The 21812-nt window shown below is 40.1% G+C and overlaps 1 protein-coding gene and 1 long non-coding RNA gene across 2 annotated transcripts in view; one reads left to right on the top strand and one right to left on the bottom strand.

The window, feature by feature from the left end:
• The window catches only part of LOC138681369 (uncharacterized), a 46786-nt gene extending 43505 nt beyond the window's left edge, over positions 1-3281 (bottom strand). The window contains exons 1-2 of the long non-coding RNA XR_011321913.1: positions 3145-3281; positions 1336-1493 (exon numbers count right to left, since the gene is read on the bottom strand). This is a non-coding gene — a long non-coding RNA (uncharacterized lncRNA). The remainder of the gene's footprint in view (positions 1-1335; positions 1494-3144) is intronic.
• Positions 3168-21494, top strand: BMP2 (bone morphogenetic protein 2). The gene is made up of 2 exons (XM_069768819.1): positions 3168-3519; positions 17090-21494. The coding sequence occupies exons 1-2, from the start codon at positions 3168-3170 to the stop codon at positions 17932-17934; spliced, it is 1197 nt and encodes a 398-aa protein (XP_069624920.1). The 3' UTR covers positions 17935-21494.
• Positions 21495-21812: the final 318 nt, after the last annotated feature.

Below are 21812 nucleotides of genomic sequence, written 5' to 3'. Positions count from 1 at the left end.
TATGGTCCAGCAGTGTCCTATCCCTAATCCATCTGAGGTGTGGATGAAGTCACTGCCATGCGCCGGCGACGTGTGAGCCGACATCAGCTGCCGGCATGGAATTGGCTGGCGGCTGTTAACTATTACCATGTGGGAAACTGTCTGAGGACACACGTTCAGTTACTGAACTGACAGAATCCTGCAGTTGGGGCCCGGTGAGCAGAAGCAGAAGAAGACAGACATTAAATCTTTGTGGGATATTACCTTTGGGTGCATATTTAATTCATTATATTTTTTGGTCAACATGCTGCAGGCTCTATGGTAGCTTTTTTTGCAGGAGTATCTTTCTATATAAGGCTGCATTCCCACGATGAGATTTTGGTGATTTTTTGATGCTGCGCCTATTTTTAAATTTGGCTACTTGCTTTTTTTATTGTGTTTTCCTTACATGCGTTTTTTGTCTCTTCTTGATATGTCATGCTTTAAACAAGGCTTCTTTGTTATGATATTTCCTGGTATTTGGCTTTGACAAACCATTTTTTGATACAGTCATGTGTGGATTAGATGCGTTTCCACAAATGCATTAAAAATGCATGTGTGTTTTTTACCTGTGGATTTTCCGCATCTAATGCAAGTCTATGGAGACAATCCACACAGAAAACTACACCACAGGTCAGTTTACACTAAGTAAAAAAGAAGCTTGGTGGGCAAGAGATTTCTTTAAATCCCATCTCTCTGCGAAAATACACAACGTCAAAAACTCACCAAAAGCTCATTGTGGGCACGCACCCTTAGACACCGCATTTCTGATACAGCAAAAATTCACAGGGTCAAAAACTCACCAAAACTTATCGTGGGCACACAGCCTAAAGAGACAAGAAACAACACTGAAAAATGACCCCAAAAAAGCTTGTAAAAATGCCTAGAATGAATGGATTTTTATACAAGACAAAATCCACCAAAAAGTGTATTAATGGAAGACAAAATGGAATGTTTCCAATAATACTATACAGGGAATTGTACTTAAAATATTATAAGTTTGCTAAGAGCTGAAATTGCACTGAATCATTTATTATCATTCTATTTAGCTGTCATTAGAGGGCCAGTTCACAAAGTCGTCCACTAGGTGGCGCATATCATCTATAAAGATGTAGAGCCCAGCTAAAAACTTAGGAAGAGGAAGGAGGGGTGCCTGGAGTGCAGGGACACTGAGTGCTGCTCTCTTCGCACTGATTTCACCTTCAGCTCTCTGGTGATTGGCAGAGCTCCTGTGACATCAGAGGAGAAACCAAAAAAAAAAAAAAAAAAACCTAAAAGACAAATGCAAGTTGCCAGTGGAGAAAGGAACAAGCTCACCGGTGAGGGATACATGGAGAGTGGCTTCTGCTGCACATGGAACAGAGGAGATACTGGAGGGCATCAGACAGCAGCCCCTGGATATGCTGAGATGACTTTACACCTTCATTGCACCAGTCACATCCACAGCTGCATACAGTCTCTGCTCACATTGTAGCCTGCAAGGAAAAGTGCAAGAATTCGTTGAATTCCCAGAGAAGGAGGAAATCAATTGCATTTATAAAGTATGTTCAAAAAGAGGAGGACTGCGCTCAGGATAAGCCTAGACTTCTGCCCAGCAGCCCCAGGAAGGACACAGTGCAACAGCAAGTGATGTGGACACTCTCCTCCAGATCCAAACTCTGCTGCACACAGGTATTCAGCACAGCTGTGCAGCCAGGAGCCTCCTCTGCCCTGCCATCCTCTGCCCTGCCATCCTCTGCCCTGCCATCCTCTGCCCTGCCATCCTCTGCCTGACACTGAGTGCACTGTATCCCTATCTCTCTGCTGCTTCCAAAACAGGAATAGATTTCCTTCTCACTGTACAGACAGAGATGATCAGAAACTTCTTCCTACTGTTGTTTCATATTTTCTTCCTCCTCCTACTTTGATTATATATATATATATATATATATATATATATATATATATATATATATATATATATATATATATATCGCTTCCTGCTCCCAGTATAGGATCCTCCTGTTGTACTGGAATCCTAACACCTGTAGAGTATCATACTGTCCATCCATGTGATCTATACTGGGGTTTGCAGACACAACACTTTCAGGCTATGTTCACACTTTGCGGATTCCACTGCGGATTTTTCCGCAGCAGAATTCCAAAATCCGCAGTGAAAACCCGTTGCGGTTTTTACTGCGGAATTATCGGGGTTTTTACTGCGGTTTCGTCTGCGGATTTTCATCTGCAGATTCCTATTGGAGCAGGTGAAAATCAGCAGAAAAGAAGTGACATGCTGCGGAATGTAATCCGCAGCGTTTCCGCGCGGTTTTCTCCGCAGCATGTGCACAGCGTTTTTTGTTTCCCATAGGTTTACATTGTACTGTAAACTCATGGGGAAACTGCTGCGGATCCGCAGCAAAATCCGCAAAGTGTGAACATAGCCTCAGAGGAAGGTAAACAGGTTGTGAAGATTGCTCCATCAGTCTATCCACTCTGATCTCATGGAGCGTAGCATAAATGGTTAACCCTGTAATGAATGGAGAACAGTGCTGTTTTCTGGATTATTATTATTATTATTAGGACCCAGTGGTAGGTCAATGTGTTTTGTATTAACCTTCTCCCTGCTGGCCCTAAGTAATCACACCTTAACTGAGTGAACTGTGACATTTTGCATTTGATTGGAATGTGTGGTCAGTTAGGTGTTAAGCTTGGGTAATCAAGGGTTTAGGTTGTGCTGTCCTTTTTAATGTCACTACCCTACAAGGTGTGTGACATACTAAAAGGTTAAACCTGGGTTAATTTGGTATGTATACAAACTAGGAATAACCTGAAGACTGAGGTTTTTTTTTCCAATTCTGACACCATCTTATCTATACTGAGATCAATGAATCCTTACAAGTCCACATTCAGTATTTGTAAGCCAAATCTAGGAGTGTGTGATAAATCCAGAAGTGGAGCACTTGTTTTTGGCTTCGAAATGCTGATGTAAAATGCTGACCATGTGAATATGACCTAATATAATATCACTGTGGTATAAAATATTACTGCCGCATTCTCGGTGTTATGTTACACATGTAAAACTGTCCTTCAATGTCCACTACCTCCATCTCCTCTGGTAGGTTACTTATATTTCTGTCTCTCTACCTCTGGTCTCCTTCAGGTCGACAATGGTAGCTGGGATTCGGTCTCTGCTCCTTCTGCTGCTTTATCAGGTGTTGTTGAGTGGTTGCACCGGCCTTATCCCAGAGGTTGGCAGAAGAAAGTACGCGGAGTCTGGCCGCACATCTCCCGAAGAGTCGCAGGGCATCCTCAACCAGTTTGAACTTCGGTTACTTAATATGTTCGGTTTGAAGAGACGTCCAACCCCTGGCAAAAATGTGGTAATCCCTCACTACATGCTGGAATTGTACCATCTGCACTCGGCCCAGCTGGCTGACAACCAAGACAAGCCCCCCATGGATTATCAGAAGGAACGTGCAGCCAGTCGAGCAAATACAGTAAGGAGCTTCCATCACGAAGGTAAAAAAAAAACAAAAACCGACTTATTGTAATGTAACACTTCCCTTCAGTGAATTGCATTTTTCTGTGGCAATGTATTTTAGATTACTCAGAACTAGTGACATTATCCTGTTAAGGCCGCGTTCACATGTTCAGTATTTGGTCAGTATTTTACCTCAGTATTTGTAAGCCAAAACCAGGAGTGGGTGACGTGTTTATATTATACTTTTCCTCTTCTGGTTTTGGCAAATACTGATGTAAAATACTGAATGTGTGAACGTGGCCTATAACAGGGAAATGTAGCTACACCGTATGGCTGTAAGATGTGACACGATTCTGTAAACGTATTCATAGGAGCCAAAAATATAGACAAAGCATGACCCAAGTCATAACTTGGCAACACCAACAGTTTACACTATTGATGCATCAGTATGAAGCCTTCTTTTGTGAGAGATCTTGTGTTATTAAAGAGATTGTTCCGGTTTAGAAAACCATGCCTGCCTTTATTTGGACACAGCGCCACCTGCGGCCATGGATTTTGTCTGGTACTGCAGCTCGGCCCCACTGAAATTAATAGAACTGATCTGAAATACCAAGCACAACGTATGATCGGTGGTTCTGTTTCTGAAAGATGGCAGCCATGTTTTTTCTAATCCTGGACAACCCCTTTAATGAGATGTTGACAGATTAATACATCAGAATGGTGATTTTGGCATTTCTGGGACAGCCTCAGAAATGTCTGCCGTAAGTCTCATTTTTGTGGCTGTTTGAAATGTGAATAACGCCATGGCTTTAAAGGGAACCTGCAGTGTGCAAAAATGCTATTTATCTGCAGATATGGGGTCAACATTACAGTAAATACTGTTAAAATGCTGCCTTACTAAAAGTAGGGCTCCCGGGAGGAACTGCACTTGTGTAATGCCAGGATCTGCTGGGTTTCAGTTCTCCGAGTGGTGCATTGAGCGTTTTTTTTTTTTTTTTTGTGGTTCTTCACTATATTAAGAGCTGTGACTGTAATCCCTCCCCGGCACATTGATTGACCGCCTACTTTGCAGAGATGCACTGAAAAATGAGCTGTCAATCAAAGTCAGTTTATTTTAATAGGTTTCAGCAAATCTTACACATTGCAGAAAACTAACCTGCTTGGAAATTGAACATTGGGGCAAACATTATGTATGTAGCATGTCAATGTCTGGAGTCAAATTTGGGGCAGATATGTGCATGCAGATTTTGTAAATGTTATTTGCAGCCAAATCCACTGGTGGGTTCATGGCAGAAAAATCTGCCTCATAACTAAACATACCCTTAGGTTGTGTTCACACTAAGATGTTTTTGGAGCAGAAACTGAGCGGAAACTCCAAACGCTCAGGGTATGTGCACATGCTGCGGATTTTGCTGTGGATCCACAGCAGCAGCAGTTTCCCATGCATTTACAGTACCATGTAAAGCAATGGGAAATGAAATCCGCAGTGCACATGCTGCGGAAAAAAACGCGTGGAAACGCAGCGGTTTGTTTTCCGCAGCATGTCAATTCTTTCTGCGGATTCCCCTGCGGGTTTGCCTCTGCTCCAAGAGAAATCTGCAGGTGAAAACCCGCAGAGGAAACCGCGGTAAATCTGCAGTAAAAACCGCAGAGTTTTTTCACTGCGGATTTAGCAAATCTGCTGCGGAAAATTCCCCAATGGAATCCGCAGCGTGTGCACTTAGCCTCAGCAGAAAGACTGTGTACCCTTAGCCTTAGGGTATGTTCACACATTGCTTTTTTTTTCTGCATCAGAAACCTGAGTGGTGTCAGGAAATAGGCTGCATACAATAGGTGCATTTTTATATATGTTTTCACATACCTTTTATTTGCATTTTTCACCCAGACCTTTTAAATGGATGAAAAAAACGCTACAAAAAAAAAAACTCTGAAAGCAATGACTTGTTTCATGTTTGGCAAAAAAGCGACCGGGTTGAAAATACGCTGGCGGGGGGGGGGGGGGGGGGAGGGGGGGGAGGGAAAGGAAATGTCGTTGTTTATGCTGGTTCTTTTAAATGCTGCATACTTTACGCACCAAATATGTTGTGTAAAATATGCAGAAAAACACTGCAAAAAAAAACATGTGAACATAACTTTACGGTGGCTTTGCACATGTAATTTATTTATCTATTTTAAAAAACACTTTTTTTTTATTTTTTTAACGCCAAAGCCAATGGCGGTTTCAGCAAGGAGTAAAAAAATAGGTGTAAAAAAAACTTTTCCAAAAACTATAGTGGGTATTTTCTACCATTAATTACCTTTTTTAATTTATGTTTTCATTGCTCAGTTAACTTTACCCTAAAGTTTGGTTACTATGTGTAGGAACGAGCACTACGAGGAGAACTTGGTACTTGATAATCGTTAATGCGGAACATGTGGCTTTCATGCCCTCTTGACAGCTCGGCCATTTAGAAAACTTGCGCTGAGGTCCTTCTATATTTACCCTAAGGGCCCTGACAGAGCCACGGTGCTGCTTGTCAGTATAGGCTCCTTATAAAGCTGATCCTTAATTGTTTCTAAACAAATTCTACATGTGTTGAGCCTGTGCACCTTTCAAGACTGATTAGTGTAACCCCAGATTCATTGCTGATTTATGTCTTGTGAAGTTTCTCCACTCCCTCTCCCCTTGTGAGTTCCTCCGACTGTGTCCAAACGAAGAATTCCCACAGATAGATTTCATTTTAAATGCTCCATACGACCCAAATCCCCTAACTTACAGTTGATCTGAGGTTGTTTGTAAAATTTTCTAATCCTTATCTAATCCTCGTGAGATATCTGGAGAACTTGTAATTGTGTTGTTTTTACAATGCCTTTTTGTCTCCTGGTAAATCTTGGATAGTCTGGCTGTGGATATAAGACGAATCCCCCCAAACAGGCTGATAATAGACTCCCAGCAGCTGGCTTCTTGGCTCTTGTGCATCCCTGAAAACAGATGAAATGATTACTGCACATAGATGCAGGAGAATCTTTCATTTTATTAGGTGTAAATCCTCTTTTGTAATCTTGCGGCCCATGGGTGATCGCCGGGACGCGAACGTTCCTATGATTTCTCTGCAAAGTTTCGGGACTTTGTTTAATTTTTATCCTTTTTTTTTTATGGTTTATTATTTTAAAAGGGGACATTTACTTCCTTGGTGTAAAAGGTAAATATGTGAAATCCCTTCTGAAGGCCCCACGTGAACAGAGGGTTATTGATGAACATATGCGAGGTCTGTAATCAGCAGACGCAACAATATCAACGGATATACTGTGTAAATCTTGACAGAGCTCCAAAATTGTATATTTATTTTCCTGCTTAAAGGTCTTGTGCAGAGTATGGCAATCATTGGCTTAAGTCATGATCCTCGGTGAGCTGCTGGCTGTAGATCAGATGTTTATACTACACATAGTGTATGCAAGGTACTCGATGGGAGCGTTCAGCTCTACACAATCTCTAGAAGCTTTTAACTAATTCTTAAATGATATAATAACATAAAATTCTTTTGGTTTTTTTTCTTCTATTTTTAATCTGTAATATTCCGGTATGTAAAAATAACCGTTACATTTACTTACTCCTACGCCACTCCAGCTCTTGTTTGCCGTTGCCCCAGGTCTTTACATGGCTGCAGCAGTGATGTCATATCGACATCATGTGACTGTTTCAGCCAGTCACTGGGATATTGGTCTGGCACCATCTACATTGGCACCACGGCTGAGCCCGGTGATTTGATGAAGTGGGCACATGATGCCGATGTGACGTCACCAACTGCAGCCATACTAACAAAGACCTGGAGCGGCAGCAACAGAGAGCCGGCTGTGATGTTGAAAGAAGGAAATACGTTTCTTTTATATGTTAGCATTCATTTCATTTTTTTTTTTTTTTTTTTTGGAAAAATAGCAAAATCAGATGACGCTTTTTAAATGTTGTATTTGCTGAGTTAACTCTATATGAAGCTATGGTTAAACTTGTGAGTATGTGAACCACAGCATTATCGCATGAGATACAGTAACCACCAATGTGCCCCTCCGACCTACCATAAACCGTGTGTCAAGTATCACATACTAAACACACAGAATTCTTAGGGTTTTTGGGGGTTAAAAAAAAAAATGAATGCAGTGACCTTCTCAGGGCAGTGGCAAGGAATAAGGGCTCTCGGTGTCTTCTCTCTTCTATTATTTCATCTTCCAGAAACTGATCTTATTAGATCACAATATTAGGGGATTGATTTGAAAGCCCTTTTCCTCATTCAGTATTGTAGGGCCATGAAGGGGGAATCAACACTTTTTAAATTAAAGCATTACCAGGAGCCAGTACAGTTGTCTTGTCTTACATCCCAAAATGTTTGATCTATGGAACAAAACGTCATAGCGTCCATTGAGCTACGCTTGTTTGCATGACATGCTTTGACTTCCCTTCTAAATTCTGTAATTTAGGATCTTGTCTGATGTATGGACTAAGGATTACATTTTTGGGTTTTGTATGGTCTTACATGTGGTCTACTGTTACATAATTTTATCATGTCATCTAGAGTATGGTCTGAAGCTACGGTGGGATTTGTGAGGTTTCAATTTGTGAGGGCTAGAATAGTTATGGAGACTGATTTGGACTACATGGGTTACCAATATGAAAAATGGAACAAGAAATTATGTCTGACATTCCCTCCATCTTTACTGTCCTTATAGTAGCGTCTTATAGTGAAGACAAGAAGCCCCCAAAAAGCCCACCTTGTAAAAAGGCACACCTCAAAACCACATTCAGTCTAAGCTGATGTGTCGCTAGAAGATGTTAAATATGTTGTACATGAGCTAGGCTTTACACCCAAACTGTCCAAAAATATATTTGTTTGTTTGTTGTCCTATGTTAATGCGGACTTTGACTAGTAAATGGGGCATTAGTTGCCCCACACTAGTCAGTTCTCTTTCCATGTTATCATGAACTTGTGGGCGTAATAACATAATTTGAACGAACCAGCCATGATAACATGTAAAGAGACTGACAGGCCTGGGACAACTAACACCCCATCCACTAGTCAAAGCCCTCATTAGCATAGGAAATGCGGACATTCTAGAAGCTTTTATTTATCTGAAGTGCGTTAGACAGGGCTGGTTAGACAGGGCGTTTAATCATACATAGGTGAATGTTGGAGGGCATGGGGGACCTGACAGATTCCCTTTTTTTAAATGATTTGCTTGTGATTAAAAGCAGTACCCTGTTACTCTAATCCATGGACTGACTGGTTAACTGAAAGATTACACATTACACAATGCCCACAGACTAGGAAGACCCCAGCCCTATTGTCCAACCTAATACAGTCCCTTTAACTGCTATTTTGCACTCTCCCCTTCTTAAAGTTATTTTATTTATTTATTTATTTATTTATTTATTTATTTAACAAACTGCAGCCAGGTGAGAGATTTTTGCAGTTTTGGGAATTGGCAAGGGTTAAGTATTACCAATAGTTATTCTTATGCCAAAAATGTTAGTATAGTCTCTGACTAGAGTAGAATTTGGGGTTAGGTGTATGTCACTGAGAAGATGGGCCGAATTCATTAAAGGGACACTGTCACCTGAATTTGGAGGGAACAATCTTCAGCCATGGAGGCGGGGTTTTTGGATTTTTGATTCACCCTTTCCTTACCCGCCGGCTGCATGCTGGCTGCAATATTGGATTGAAGTTCATTCTCTGTCCTCCATAGTACACGCCTGGGCAAGACAAGATTGCCTTGTGCAGGCGTGTACTACGGAAGACAGAGAATGAACTTCAATCCAATATTGCAGCCAGCATGCAGCCAGCGGGTAAGGAAAGGGTGAATCAAAAATCCAAAAATCCAAAAACCCCGCCTCCATGGCTGAAGATTGTTCCCTCCAAATTCAGGTGACAGTGTCCCTTTAATGAATGTCTTCCTTATCTTCAAGGGAATGTGAAAAATCTCTCTAGCACTTTTGATTTTTTCTCATTGAACAGACTGAAGTATGGCAGCAACACCCAGACGACATGTGATCGTATGGTAGAGACAAGTTGAGGCTATACAGTAATATATATTTTTTTATGTAGGACAGAATGATGGCACAAAACTCGGGATTAAATGTCTAATCTATTTCGATAAACCTTTTTACACACTTTACCCATTGTGCCTGTTTTTCCACCTACTAAAACCTACATCTTGCTGCCTCCAACCCTCATAAAGTAAGCCTTCTGGACTACATATAAAGGCAAAGATGTCCACTGATTCTCATGCTTTGTAACTTGCCATCCTCTGAGTGGGCAGTTCCTCTTCATCAGCATTTTGCCAGCACTATAGAGACTGGAATTTGCTTTCCTTGATTTCCTAGCATACACTGCCCTTGCTATTGCCTTTTAGTTTGTCTTCCCATCGTTCTGTTACACCTGCAATCTCTCTATTTGTCATCTGTTTTGTTGCCTCGGCAGCGAGAAACTGATTATACTTTACAGCAGGTTGTGAACCGCAAGGTAGACAGAAGGGAGACACCTAGTGGACGCTTCTTTGGAGTAGTTTTTCAGATGGAATCTAACTTCATGAGAAATCTAGCTTAGAAAGAATTTGCAAATCAGGCGTGCCAATGCACCGCTTCTTTCCTGTGATGCCTCCAGGGCACTTGCGTGCTGATTGGCATATGTCTTTCACACCATTTCTAGTGATTGGCACATTGGATTTCTTTAAAAAGAACATTAAACAAGCGACCTTTCCATAAATATACATGGGGTAATTCTCCCTTCAGGGCAATGTAATAATGTAAAGCAGAGGAATCTCTATTTACAATAAAATTTAACTTGTAAAATAAAAAAAGAACCTGAGTTCAAGACATACTGCACATAATCACGCAAACCATAGCAATAAAGTCCCGACATGTTTCTTGGGGCTCTCATCAGGGGAGTGCATCGCCAGAAGGGAAAAGGGGATTCCTCGAAATTACCTACAAAGATATAAGGGTAGAGCGTGCTCTGAATGCCCCAATAGATATTTCCTTTAATCTGTGAAGGAGTTCAGCACTCTCCACTTTTCCTACATTTTTGTGATGTGACTGTACTAGTAAAGCAGGTCCGGCTTTACACCGATGTTTTTGAGGGTGATTTTGAGGAAGTATATTTCAGGTTTTTTTTTTTTTATATACTTTTAACTTTTAACTTCAGAATTGCATTTAAAGAGTAATAAGTATTAGTCTAAGGCTACGTTCACATTGGCGTTCCGCCAATGTGCGTCGCTGTTGCGCCGGCGACGCGCCGGCGACGCAGCGGCGACGCGCCCCTATGTTTAACATAGGGGACGCGTGCGTCGTTTTGGTGGCGTTTTTCGCCACGTGCGTCGTTTCCGACGCTAGCGTCGGACGCAAGAAAACGCTACATTGTAGCATTTTCTGTGCGTCCGATTTTCGTCAAAAACGACGCACGCGTCGCAAAACGCGCGCGTTTTTGCGCGCGTTTGCGCGCGTTTTTACGTGCGTCGCGCGTTGCGTCGCCGACGCAGGGCGGCGCAACGCTAGTGTGAACCTAGCCTAAAAGGGGATGTTCTCCAGCTTCCTGGATAGACGGTTTGGGTGAGGTGCACGGAGTACTCGCTGGTCTGGCTTCCAGGTCCAATTGCTCTTAGTGGACCAAAAGGAGATGTTCTTCAGCACCAAAGGAAAATAGTTAAAACTTAACCTCTAGTCATATATGATAAGAAAAATTTAACAGAATTCGCACATTTAAAAAAAAAAAAATCCATAATGCTTACGCATTTCGGGTAGAAAAACCCTTAATCATCAGCTAAGATTAAGGGTTTTTCTACCCAAAACGCATAAGCATTGCTCTTTTTTTTTTAAATAAGTGCACATTATTCCTTTTTATTTATTTTTTTTAATCCTTTTATCATTAAAGCCTAAGTACTAACTATTTTCCTTTGGACCACTGAGAGCTATTTGACCTGGAAGCCAGACCAGTGTGTACTCCGTGCACCTCACCTGACCACAGATGGTCTATCCAGCAGGTCTCCTGGGTTACTTATCTCTAACAAAGGAGTGGGGAGCTGAATTGACACTTTTTTTTTTTTACTACTGTATAAAGAGTAGCATTCTCTAGAAATGAGTCATTTATAATTTCAAAATCATTACTAAATAAAAAAAAGTTTTCAACTTCTGAATAAATCACGTGTCACAGTATTGCTCAATAAATCTGACTTTACAATCAAATAAAAATGTTAAAGGTGTATTGCCATCTTGTAAAGTGATGGATATGATATCACTTTATAATTTGTGGGGTGTAACCTCCTATCTATAGAATAAAGGGGTTGCAGTGTTGGGTTAGCTCTGTGTCCTCCTGGATCATTTTCCTTGTGCAGCCATTCCCTGATCAATCATTGCAGTGCTACTGTAAAGTGCAAGCTGATACAAGGATGCAGCATTAAACTAGCAGTGTGGGGGACCTGAAGGCCAACCACCACCTCCGCACGCTAATCATAAATTAATGTTATGTCCTAGCGCTATACTGTCACTATATAGTATGGAAGTTACCCTGTGAAGAATCGGTCAGCGTGTTTTTGCTCTGTAGTCTAAGGGCAGCATAAGGTAGGAGTTGAGACACTGATTTCAGTGATATGTCCCTTACTAGGCTGTGTGCTTCTTGTCTCAATACAATGAGTGTTTTATCAGCAAGAGATTATCACTGCCTGGACTGTTGATCTATTTCAAAAACCTGACCGGCACATCCAAACATAGACTCAGTGTGAACAGGTGCTGAACCTAGAGTCGCCAACTCGTATATAGTTAAGTAAATAAGGCAGCACACTGCAGCGCTAAAACATGCAAACTTGAAAACACGAAATTTGAACTGTATTACTGCACTAGAAATATGAAAAATGAGAGCTTTTAGCGCATAAAAATGGCCAATTTTATGTGTACCTGGTAGCCCCGTTACGGCATCTCTCTTATACCAGGTCCTAAACTTGCCTTACCTCGCTGAGAATAAACGTCTCCATCTGAATGGGTACATGTGAAACCTCTTCCTAGACTAAAATTCTCTCTCTATGTGGAGGGGTATTGGACCTGCTGTAATTAAAACACCTGAAGCTAGGAGGCGGAGTGCACGATCAGAAGGCTAAAGAATTATTTTTTGAAATGTATTCTTTAGCCTTCTGATCGTGCACTCCGCCTAGTAAGAGGTTTTCACATGTACCCATTCAGATGGAGACGTTTATTCTCAGCGAGGTAAGGCAAGTTTAGGATCTGGTATAAGAGAGATGCCGTAACGGGGCTACCAGGTACACATAAAATTGGCCATTTTTATGCGCTAAAAGCTCTCATTTTTCATATTTCTAGTGCAGTAATGCAGTTCAAATTTCATTTTTCAAGTTTGTATGTTCTAGCGCTGCAGTGTGCTGCCTTATTTACTGGACTGTTGATCTAGTCCTGCCACGCCCCCAACATTGATTAGTAGCTCACTGTCAACATACATTGTACATAGAGAATTGTAATGTAGGCGGGGCTAGCTTTCTGAGCTCTGCTACATCTCATAACTGCACCGAGTAGACTAAGTGATATATCGCTGGAATCCGGGTCTCTTTTCCTACATTATGCTGCTCTGCTAGTAAACTCCTGGTGACAGATTCCCTTTAAACCTTTTCAGCACATTTCGAGGAGAGTTCATGTATTCTAAAAGAATGAGTATTGGGAATTCCTCATTGCTGAACTCTTCATTATAATATTGTTTGGAACTGAGAGCATTACTCATACTCTTATGTATTTCGACCCATGAAAGTGGTCATCCAGTGAGTCTGGAGAACGCATATAAATGAATGAATGGATGAGCAGAAGTAGGAATACTGCTGCAGGTTTTTCTTACGTAAACCACAGGATGTCTTTTAAAGTCTGTTACCACATGTACCACTAATTCCTCAGCTTCCTAAGGGTGTTTGGATTGCTGTTTCTCTTCACGTTGAGGAAATCTGCAGCTCCCTTCCCTGCTTGTTGGCTGGCGGCTTTGTAACACTGCATATATTTTCATTTTGGCAATAAAAGGTTTTATTTTGTGCTTTTTTTTGTGGGTTTTTTTTTATTCTTAGTTTGTTTTTCTAAACTGTAAACCCAAAGATTAGCATTTCTCTAGAAAATCCTTGATCTTGTCCTTTTTATTAATATTTATTCTTGTAAGAAATGTTAAGATTGATTTGTTTATGCTTCTTTTTTTATGGGTTTTTAGTAAGAACCGATCCTAAAATTTAAATAATATATTTCAGATCTAATAAAGAAGTTTTGTAAACACTGGACTGGAGTTTATAATCTTCTTGTCATTGTACTTGGCTCTTAACTTGCTTTGTCCCAAGGAAGTAATTGTTCCGGTAAATGGGTTAGTCCTAATTCAGGGTGAGATTATTGATAAAAGTCGGGCTCTCATGTGGTTTGTGCATTTCTAGGTATGAAAGTCTCTTTTGGTGTGTGATTCTTTCCAGCTCGATCTGCTTTGGAGGTTTTAGGTTTACAGAGAACGGACTTAAAAGTTTGTGCTTAATCGTCTTTTTACCTAGAGCCAAGATATACATTTATAGGCTAATAATCTTTGCTTTGATAAAGCATTCTGGGAGATTTTTGAATGCGTATATAAACGAACATGTATTTTATGAGGGTTTTTTTTTTATTAGTTAAAATGAATTATGAACTCAGTGTTTTATTTGTGTTGTAAGTAAAGTATATCTGGTTAGTATGCATGTTATGTTTTTTTGTGTGTAATCATGGCTGGACATATCACCGAAGCCAAGTAGCCAGTGTGCTTAGAAATTTGCTTCTGGCGCCTGTATTCTCGAGTTACTTTCATAAATACCAATAGAAAACATCTCTTGCCTGACCACAGCCGAGGTCAAGTTGGCTATTAAAGTGGCTTAGGTGATTCCTAAAACGTGAAATTATTCACAATGGATGTGTTTCCTCACTGCGTGTCTACTACTTAAAAATAGTTTTAGATTGGACTTGATACTTTATTCAATATTGTATTTATTATTCACCTGTCACCAGGGCCAAAGTGGTCATTTTTACTCCTCCTAATTCATTCCTGCATCTCCCCTGAGTATCCGTCTTTTTTTTTTTTTTTTTTTTTATCGGCTACATGGTACCAGAGAGGGAGATCTTTTTTGTCTATTATTAATATTTTATGGTCTTTTCCAAGGAGGCGTGGCTCAGACGGTTCTTTGGGGGCATGTCATTAGCCTGCTCTGTATTATTACCTTTCAGCCACTCCTCCTTGGTAGAGACAATAAAAAATTTGCACAAAATAAAAAGGCCCATATCTCTGGGAGACAGTATGGTGCATTAAAAAAAAAAACACCAAATTCCCTCTAGCTCGAATTTTTCAAATATGACACAATGACCGACCCGCCTCCACGTTTGCACCAATTTTTTGCACATTCCAGCCACTTTTTCTGCCGTCCATTCCTCCTCCTCAATAACAACTTTACTCGCGATATTATAGTCCTTCCTGTCACACCTCCTAGCCTTACAAATTTCTTTTTATAGCTCATATTGATATCTAGGGCTGGTTTCTATGGTCCTGAAGTCTTGTTTTATGTTTTGTATGCTCAACTGTTATTATTATCTAACGAGTATATATTGATGATGTAGTCTCTCTTGATTATCTTATGACTTGTTGTAAAGTAACAAAACATCTGAATTTTTTGGACACGAGAGCTTATGTTTATTACAACATGTTTTTTCTTATGTTTATTGAAAATTTAAATAAAGAATTAAAAAAAAAAACAAAAAAAAACACGAGGGAGCAGCATGATTAAAATAAGAGCAAAAACGATTTAAGACACGTGTAAGAGCTAACTGTGACCGTCAAAGATCCTTTTTGAAACTTTTACAATTTAGTCATGTATTGCCCATAAACTATATATTTCTTCTTTACGAAACTTTGCATACAACATTCTCTTAGTTAGTGTTGTTCATTACAAATGTTTAGGTTTATACCCTTAGAGCAATTTTTAAAGCACCACTCCACTGTTTTTTGTTGTTTTTTTTTCCTGTTGCACCACATCTGCATATGTACATGGAGAGTAAATAATTCAATAAGGAGTGGGGCTGCACAATTAATTTGTGAAAAACATTTCCTCCCCCCCCCCCCCCCCCCATGAATATAGTGGACTCCTCATTGTATCAATTGCCATTAAAAAGTTTTGTTCCAAGTGCGTTTTTTGGTGGATCATATAGCTAAGAATTGATTCATGGTTTTTATGTTTTGGGTTTGAACAGAAATGAGCAAGGTGCAATTATATGTTAGAAAAATGCTGTATAAGTCAACAGTAAGAATATCTACATATTATCTTCCAGCCATAGATTATTATCTCAAGTTTGGAAGGAAGATGTCTTGTGTGTAACCTTATCGGGGACTGTATTTAAGACGTGTCATTGTTATTAACATTCTCTGCTCAAGATTACTTTCGTTTTTGCCCAAAAATTGAATGAAAAAATTTAGTTATTCATGATGTATCACTTTTTTTTTAATTCTTTTGTATATAAAGTTATCACTCCAATCTGCACAATGCCACTTTCAGACAAACACTGTGAAGGAACTACAGCAAAATTCCACTAACATGACTAGATCTATGTTGCAGTTCTGTGAACAATGAGTTTTCGGGCGCCACTTTAGAGGGCGAAACTGTGAAGGGGATGAAGCTCTAAACCAGTGCTTGCAGCTTCTTATCAGTAGTGCTGGAGGTCCTTGCAGTTGATCTTCCACTGGTCACGAAGTGATGGCCTGTACTAGTGATATGCCTTCTTTTTGAGATGCTAAAAAGTTTTTGAAACTTAAATGTGGGAAAAGGGAAGGTTAAGCCCACATAACTTAATTAACTTTAGTTTAGAGTAACTATATAATTCTTTCATTTTTTACTTTTATAGATCCTAAGTTACATCCTATAATATACTCCAGAGCTGCATATAAAATGTTGCCGAAATCTCTATAGAGCTCGGGCTTTACAGCGTCTTTGGCTGTAACATCTGTCGCGCGCCCAAGGTTTGCTTGGTGCCGCTGCTACATCACAGTGACATACAAGTGGATGTGGTCATATTGGGACCAAGATTCACAAGTAATTTTTCCTAACAAGTATGTCACAAAAGAATCTGACAAGGGTTGACTTCTTGCGACTTGCTCGTCACAGTTTCAGTACCCTCAGGGTCACAATGTGACCCCATTAGCTTGTATTGCACTGCAATGTAATAACGGTAATTAGTGAACCTTGGAAGCGCAACGGGTGTTGTGGCCAAAGTCTCTGTGTAGCCCTAATCTAGTTAACAGCTTACTCGTGAATTGTATTCTAGGTAGTGCCATCGTGACCCTACAATCTACATATCGGATAAAGGAAAAAAATCAGAACACCTTTCATGTCACATGTCGGACAACAATTTTGTGGACTATTTTCAATGGCACCAGAAAAATTGTGAATGCAGCTCTGGACTATATCACAGGCTGGAATTTTATTTCACTGCAAATATTTAATCTGTGACGAAATACCAATTCAATTTAATGTGCAAAGTTCTTGTCCTTTCAACTTGGTTATAGAGTAATTTTTTTTCTTTTTTTCTTTTCTTTTTATCCATCTTAGATTCTCTAGAAGATCTTCCAGAAGCTAACGAAAAAACCGTTCAGCGTTTCTTCTTTAATTTGACTTCAGTTCCCAACGAAGAGCTAATTACATCTGCTGAACTTCGGATTTTTCGAGAAGAAGTTCAAGAGTCCTTTGAAAATGAAGGCAGTAAAGCCCTTCGTATTAATATTTATGATATTATCAAACCAGCCGCTGCTGCCTCTAGGGGACCTGTTACAAGACTGTTGGACACTAGACTGATGCATCATAATGTGAGCAGGTGGGAAAGCTTTGATGTCACACCAGCTATTATAAGGTGGATTGCACACAGACAGCCTAACCATGGGTTTGTTATTGAAGTGACTCAGTTAGACTACGAGAAAAATGTCACTAAGAGGCACGTGAGGATAAGCAGATCATTATTGCCAGACAAGAAACATTGGTCCCAGATAAGGCCACTTTTAGTAACTTATGGCCATGATGGCAAAGGACACCCTTTACATAAGAGAGAAAAACGTCAAGCGAGGCACAGGCAGAGGAAACGGCTCAAATCAAGTTGTAGAAGACATCCATTATACGTGGACTTCAGTGATGTTGGCTGGAACGATTGGATCGTTGCGCCACCTGGGTACCATGCCTTCTATTGTCACGGGGAATGCCCATTTCCCTTGGCAGATCATTTTAACTCTACAAATCATGCTATCGTTCAAACATTGGTGAACTCTGTTAATTCGAACATCCCAAAAGCTTGTTGCGTCCCGACAGAACTCAGTGCCATCTCTATGCTCTACCTTGATGAAAATGAAAAAGTAGTTTTGAAAAATTATCAAGACATGGTTGTGGAAGGGTGTGGGTGCCGTTAAGAAACGAGTATAACTTGCAAGATAAAAACACAAACACATAAAAAGTTGACACTTTAAAAATTTCCCAATAGAGACTTTATTTATGTCAAGAGATGCTAAAAACTGTTTTTTTTTTTAAATATATTTATGTGTACAAGAACATTGGGAAGCAAATATTTTAGTCAGAGAATTCTTTTTTTTTTTAAGTTGTACATTTTATACGGGTTTTCTACCCTGCACATGAAGTATAATGGTCAGATTCTTATTTTGTATTTATTTTTCTTTATAACCACTTTTTAGAAAACAAAAATAGCTGTTTTTTTTGTATTTATATGTAATCAAAAGAATTATAGGGTTTGTACATACGTTTAAAGAAGAAAAAAAAACTGATTTGTTGTATTTAAGTTGAAAGGTATACATGGGAGCGAAAGAATAAGAAAAGATATTTTACTTATATGCTACTGTTAAGTCATTAGCTTAAACCCACAAGAAAGAGGTTAATCTGAAGAATTACCAGGACGGATAATAGTATTGTGCAATTCTCAGGCATTCTGCAGTGTTGGTTTTCAAAACTCAATCTTTAGAAAAAAAAATATCTTAAAATGGCTATTCTCACCTCATTTTCATTCAGCAGGACGGACTTGAACAATAAAAGTATTATAAAGTAAAATGCAAATAAGTTTGTGGTCCATCTAATTGCTTAACACGTACTATAGAATGCAACCTATTAGTACAGGATATTCTCTATTAGGATGAATATTTTTCCAAATTAAGACTCTAAATTATTTTGTTTTTTATTTTATTCCCTTTATGTCCTTCCTAAGTAAAATAATTATCCGTTCCCAAGTTCTGGTTCTTTTTGTTAAGAGCTGCTATGCAAAATCTTTATATGGTTTCTATGTGAAATTGCATTTATAGTTCACTATTCAATTTAAAGAAGCACTCCCATGAAATACTTTCTTCTCTAAACTTGTCTAGATGTGTTTTTTTGTTTGTTTGTTTTTTTGTTTTGTAAGTGTGTTTAACTAGTGCTGAGCGAGTATACTCATTACTCGAGATTTCCCGAGCACGCTCGGGTGTCCTCCGAGTATTTTTTAGTGCTCAGAGATTTCGTTTTCATCGCCGCAGCTGAATGATTTACATCTGATAGCCAGCTTGATTACATGTGGGGATTCCCTAGCAACAAGGCAACCCCCACATGTACTTATGCTGGCTATCAGCTGTAAATCATTTAGCTGCATCAACAAAAACTAAATCTCCGAGCACTTGCAAATACTCGGAGACCGCCCAGCTCCCCCCCCCCCCGAGCGTGCTTGGGAAATCTCAATCAAGAGTATACTCACTTATCACTAGTGCCGCATGACAAAAATACCTATCATGAAGCGTGTTGGGGACTTTGGAGCAGGCTGAGAACTAAGCATAGCCCACTACACATAAGGCAGATGCTAGCTATATTGTATAGCTAGCATGGGCTCCAGCAGCAGCAATTGGCGATGTTAACCTTTTAAATGTTGCTGTCAATTGCTGAAAGTGGCAATTAAGTGCTGCAATCTGACCAGGATTGCAGCTCGGGTGGCAATCTCCTTACATGCTATGCGGTCTCAGTGAACCAATGGATTGCTTTGACAGCTGGTTGCTGAAAGAACGCCCCATGTCTGTCATGTGATCTCCTCTGTGACACCCTCCACCCCCAGCCTGGCCATAATAGAAAACGGTGATTTTTACTATATACAGAAATACTGTGGTTTCGCTGTGTATAGTAGAAGAGATTAAATCCGGTTCAAGTTGCCTAAGGAGACTAATAAATAAGGCTACTTTCACACTTCCGTTTTCTGGGGTCCGTCGTGGTGCAGTAAAATGACGTATCGACGGACGTCATGAAAATAGGTAAAAACATGTGCGACGGATCCAGTGTAATGACTAATCCGTTGTACAGAAATTACGGGAATTAAATGGTCTGAGGACGAGAGAGAGAGAGACACTTTTCCTGGACTTGAAAATCCTCACGGGCATGCTCAGAAGGGAAAAACTGGATCCGTCGCTGGATTCCTGTGTGTGATGGTCAGCGACGGATCCTGCGTCCATAGGCTTCCATTGTAGCAGACGACGGGCAGCGCAGCATGCGTCGCTGACCGATTTTCCGACCTGCACAAAAAACATTACAATGAACGTTTTCTCTGCACGACGGACCGCTATTTTACGACAGATCCAGTGCACGACGGATGAAACGGATGGCCATCCGTCACAATCCGTCGGTAATACAAGTCTATGAGAAAATGCAGGATCCTGCATTCTCAAAAATCGACGGATTGTGACGGAGCTGAAAAGACGGAAGTGTGAAAGTAGCCTAACAAATGTAAAAAATAAAGAAAAAAACTTTGTATCACCCCCCTCTCTCCTTCCTTAGTTTTCAAGAATGAAGTGGGGTAAAAAATACATGTATTTGGCATAATAAGGTAAAAAACAAAAAATACAATAGGTGATGAGGCGTCATTTATATTCCATATATTCCAAAATAGTATCAATAGAAACATCAAGTCATAATCGAAAAAACAAGCTTACACACCAGCTCAATCGACCCAAAAATAAGTGTTAGAGGTTTTCAAAATTGGCAACTCGGGCAATTTTTTTTTTTTTTAACCACTTTAAATATAAACAAATATTCTCATGTTTTGGTATCATTGTAATCGTACAGATTTAGGGTCATTTGCATTGTGGAATGAACACTGAAAAAAAAAAAAACTAAATACAAAGAAAAATTGTGGAACTGAATTATTTTTATTTTTTTTTGCAACTTAACTTAGATTTTTTTTTCCATTTTCTAATAAGTAATTTGATAAAATTGATGGTGTCATTCAAAAGCACAATTATGCCAGAAAAACAGCAAGCCCTCGTAGAAGAAGATGAAGGAAAAATGAAGGCAGAAAACAAAAAATTGCCTGGTCCTTAGTTAAAATACTTACCCCATCTTCTTTTGTTTCGAATGCCTCTCTGGTCCTCTACTCTCTCAGGTGACTAAAATTCCTGTCCTAGGAAGATGGCGATGTGGAAACCTATTCACACACACTTCATTACATTTACTTTCAGACAAATTTAGAGCAGAAAAAAATTTAGCGGCAGTGCTTCTTCTTTGAAAAGAAAAATAAAGTTTATATTTAGTGATACCACTTTGAAGGCAAACTCCTTTTGAAAAACTTCTGACTCTCAAGAAAAACAAAATAGCACGTTTTGATAAAGTTCATTTAATGGTTGGTGTACTTTTGAATGGCTTCCATGGTAAACCACTTAACGTGCTTAGAAATTGTACTATGAGATTTCTTTCTCAATAATTTTTTTTTTTTTTTTTTAAGGTAACCTGTCACCCCGTTTTTTCAGTACGAGATAAAAATAGTGTTAAATAGGGCCTGAGCTGTGCGTTACTATAGTGTATTTTGTGTACCCTGATTCCCCACCTATGCTGCCGAAATAACTTACCAAAGTCGCCGTTTTCGTCTGTCAATCAGGCTGGTCAGGTCATATGGGCGTGGTGACATCGCTGTTTCTTCCCCCAGATCTTGCATATATTTCCGTTGGTGGCGTAGTGGTTTGCGCATGCCCATCTTCTGAATCCACTGGGCAGAAGAAAAAACGCGCGATCGGCGCTATTTCCCCGGTGATCTGTGGGGGCGGCCATCTTCCTGAGGCTATGGAGTCCTCTGCTGCCCGGGGCTTCAGGAAAATGGCTGCGGGATGCCGCGCGGGCGCAGATGGAGACCGCGGTGGCCATTTTCCTGATGCTGAGTTCGCATCTCTGCTTCAGGAAAATGGCCGCCGCGATCTCCATCTGCGCACGCACGGCATCCCGCGGCCATTTTCCTGAAGCCCCGGACAGCAGAGGACTCCATATGCGCATGCGCGGC

The sequence above is a fragment of the Ranitomeya imitator genome, chromosome 5 (assembly GCF_032444005.1).
Source record: "Ranitomeya imitator isolate aRanImi1 chromosome 5, aRanImi1.pri, whole genome shotgun sequence".
Taxonomy (NCBI): domain Eukaryota; kingdom Metazoa; phylum Chordata; class Amphibia; order Anura; family Dendrobatidae; genus Ranitomeya; species Ranitomeya imitator.
This window is presented reverse-complemented; position numbering and strand designations above follow the sequence as displayed.

Coding starts and splice junctions, on each gene's coding strand:
- BMP2 (XM_069768819.1), top strand. CDS start 3,168: ATGGTAGCTGGGATTCGGTCTCTGCTCCTTCTGCTGCTTTATCAGGTG. Junction 3,520..17,089: donor AAGGAGCTTCCATCACGAAG/GTAAAAAAAAAA, acceptor TATCCATCTTAG/ATTCTCTAGAAGATCTTCCA.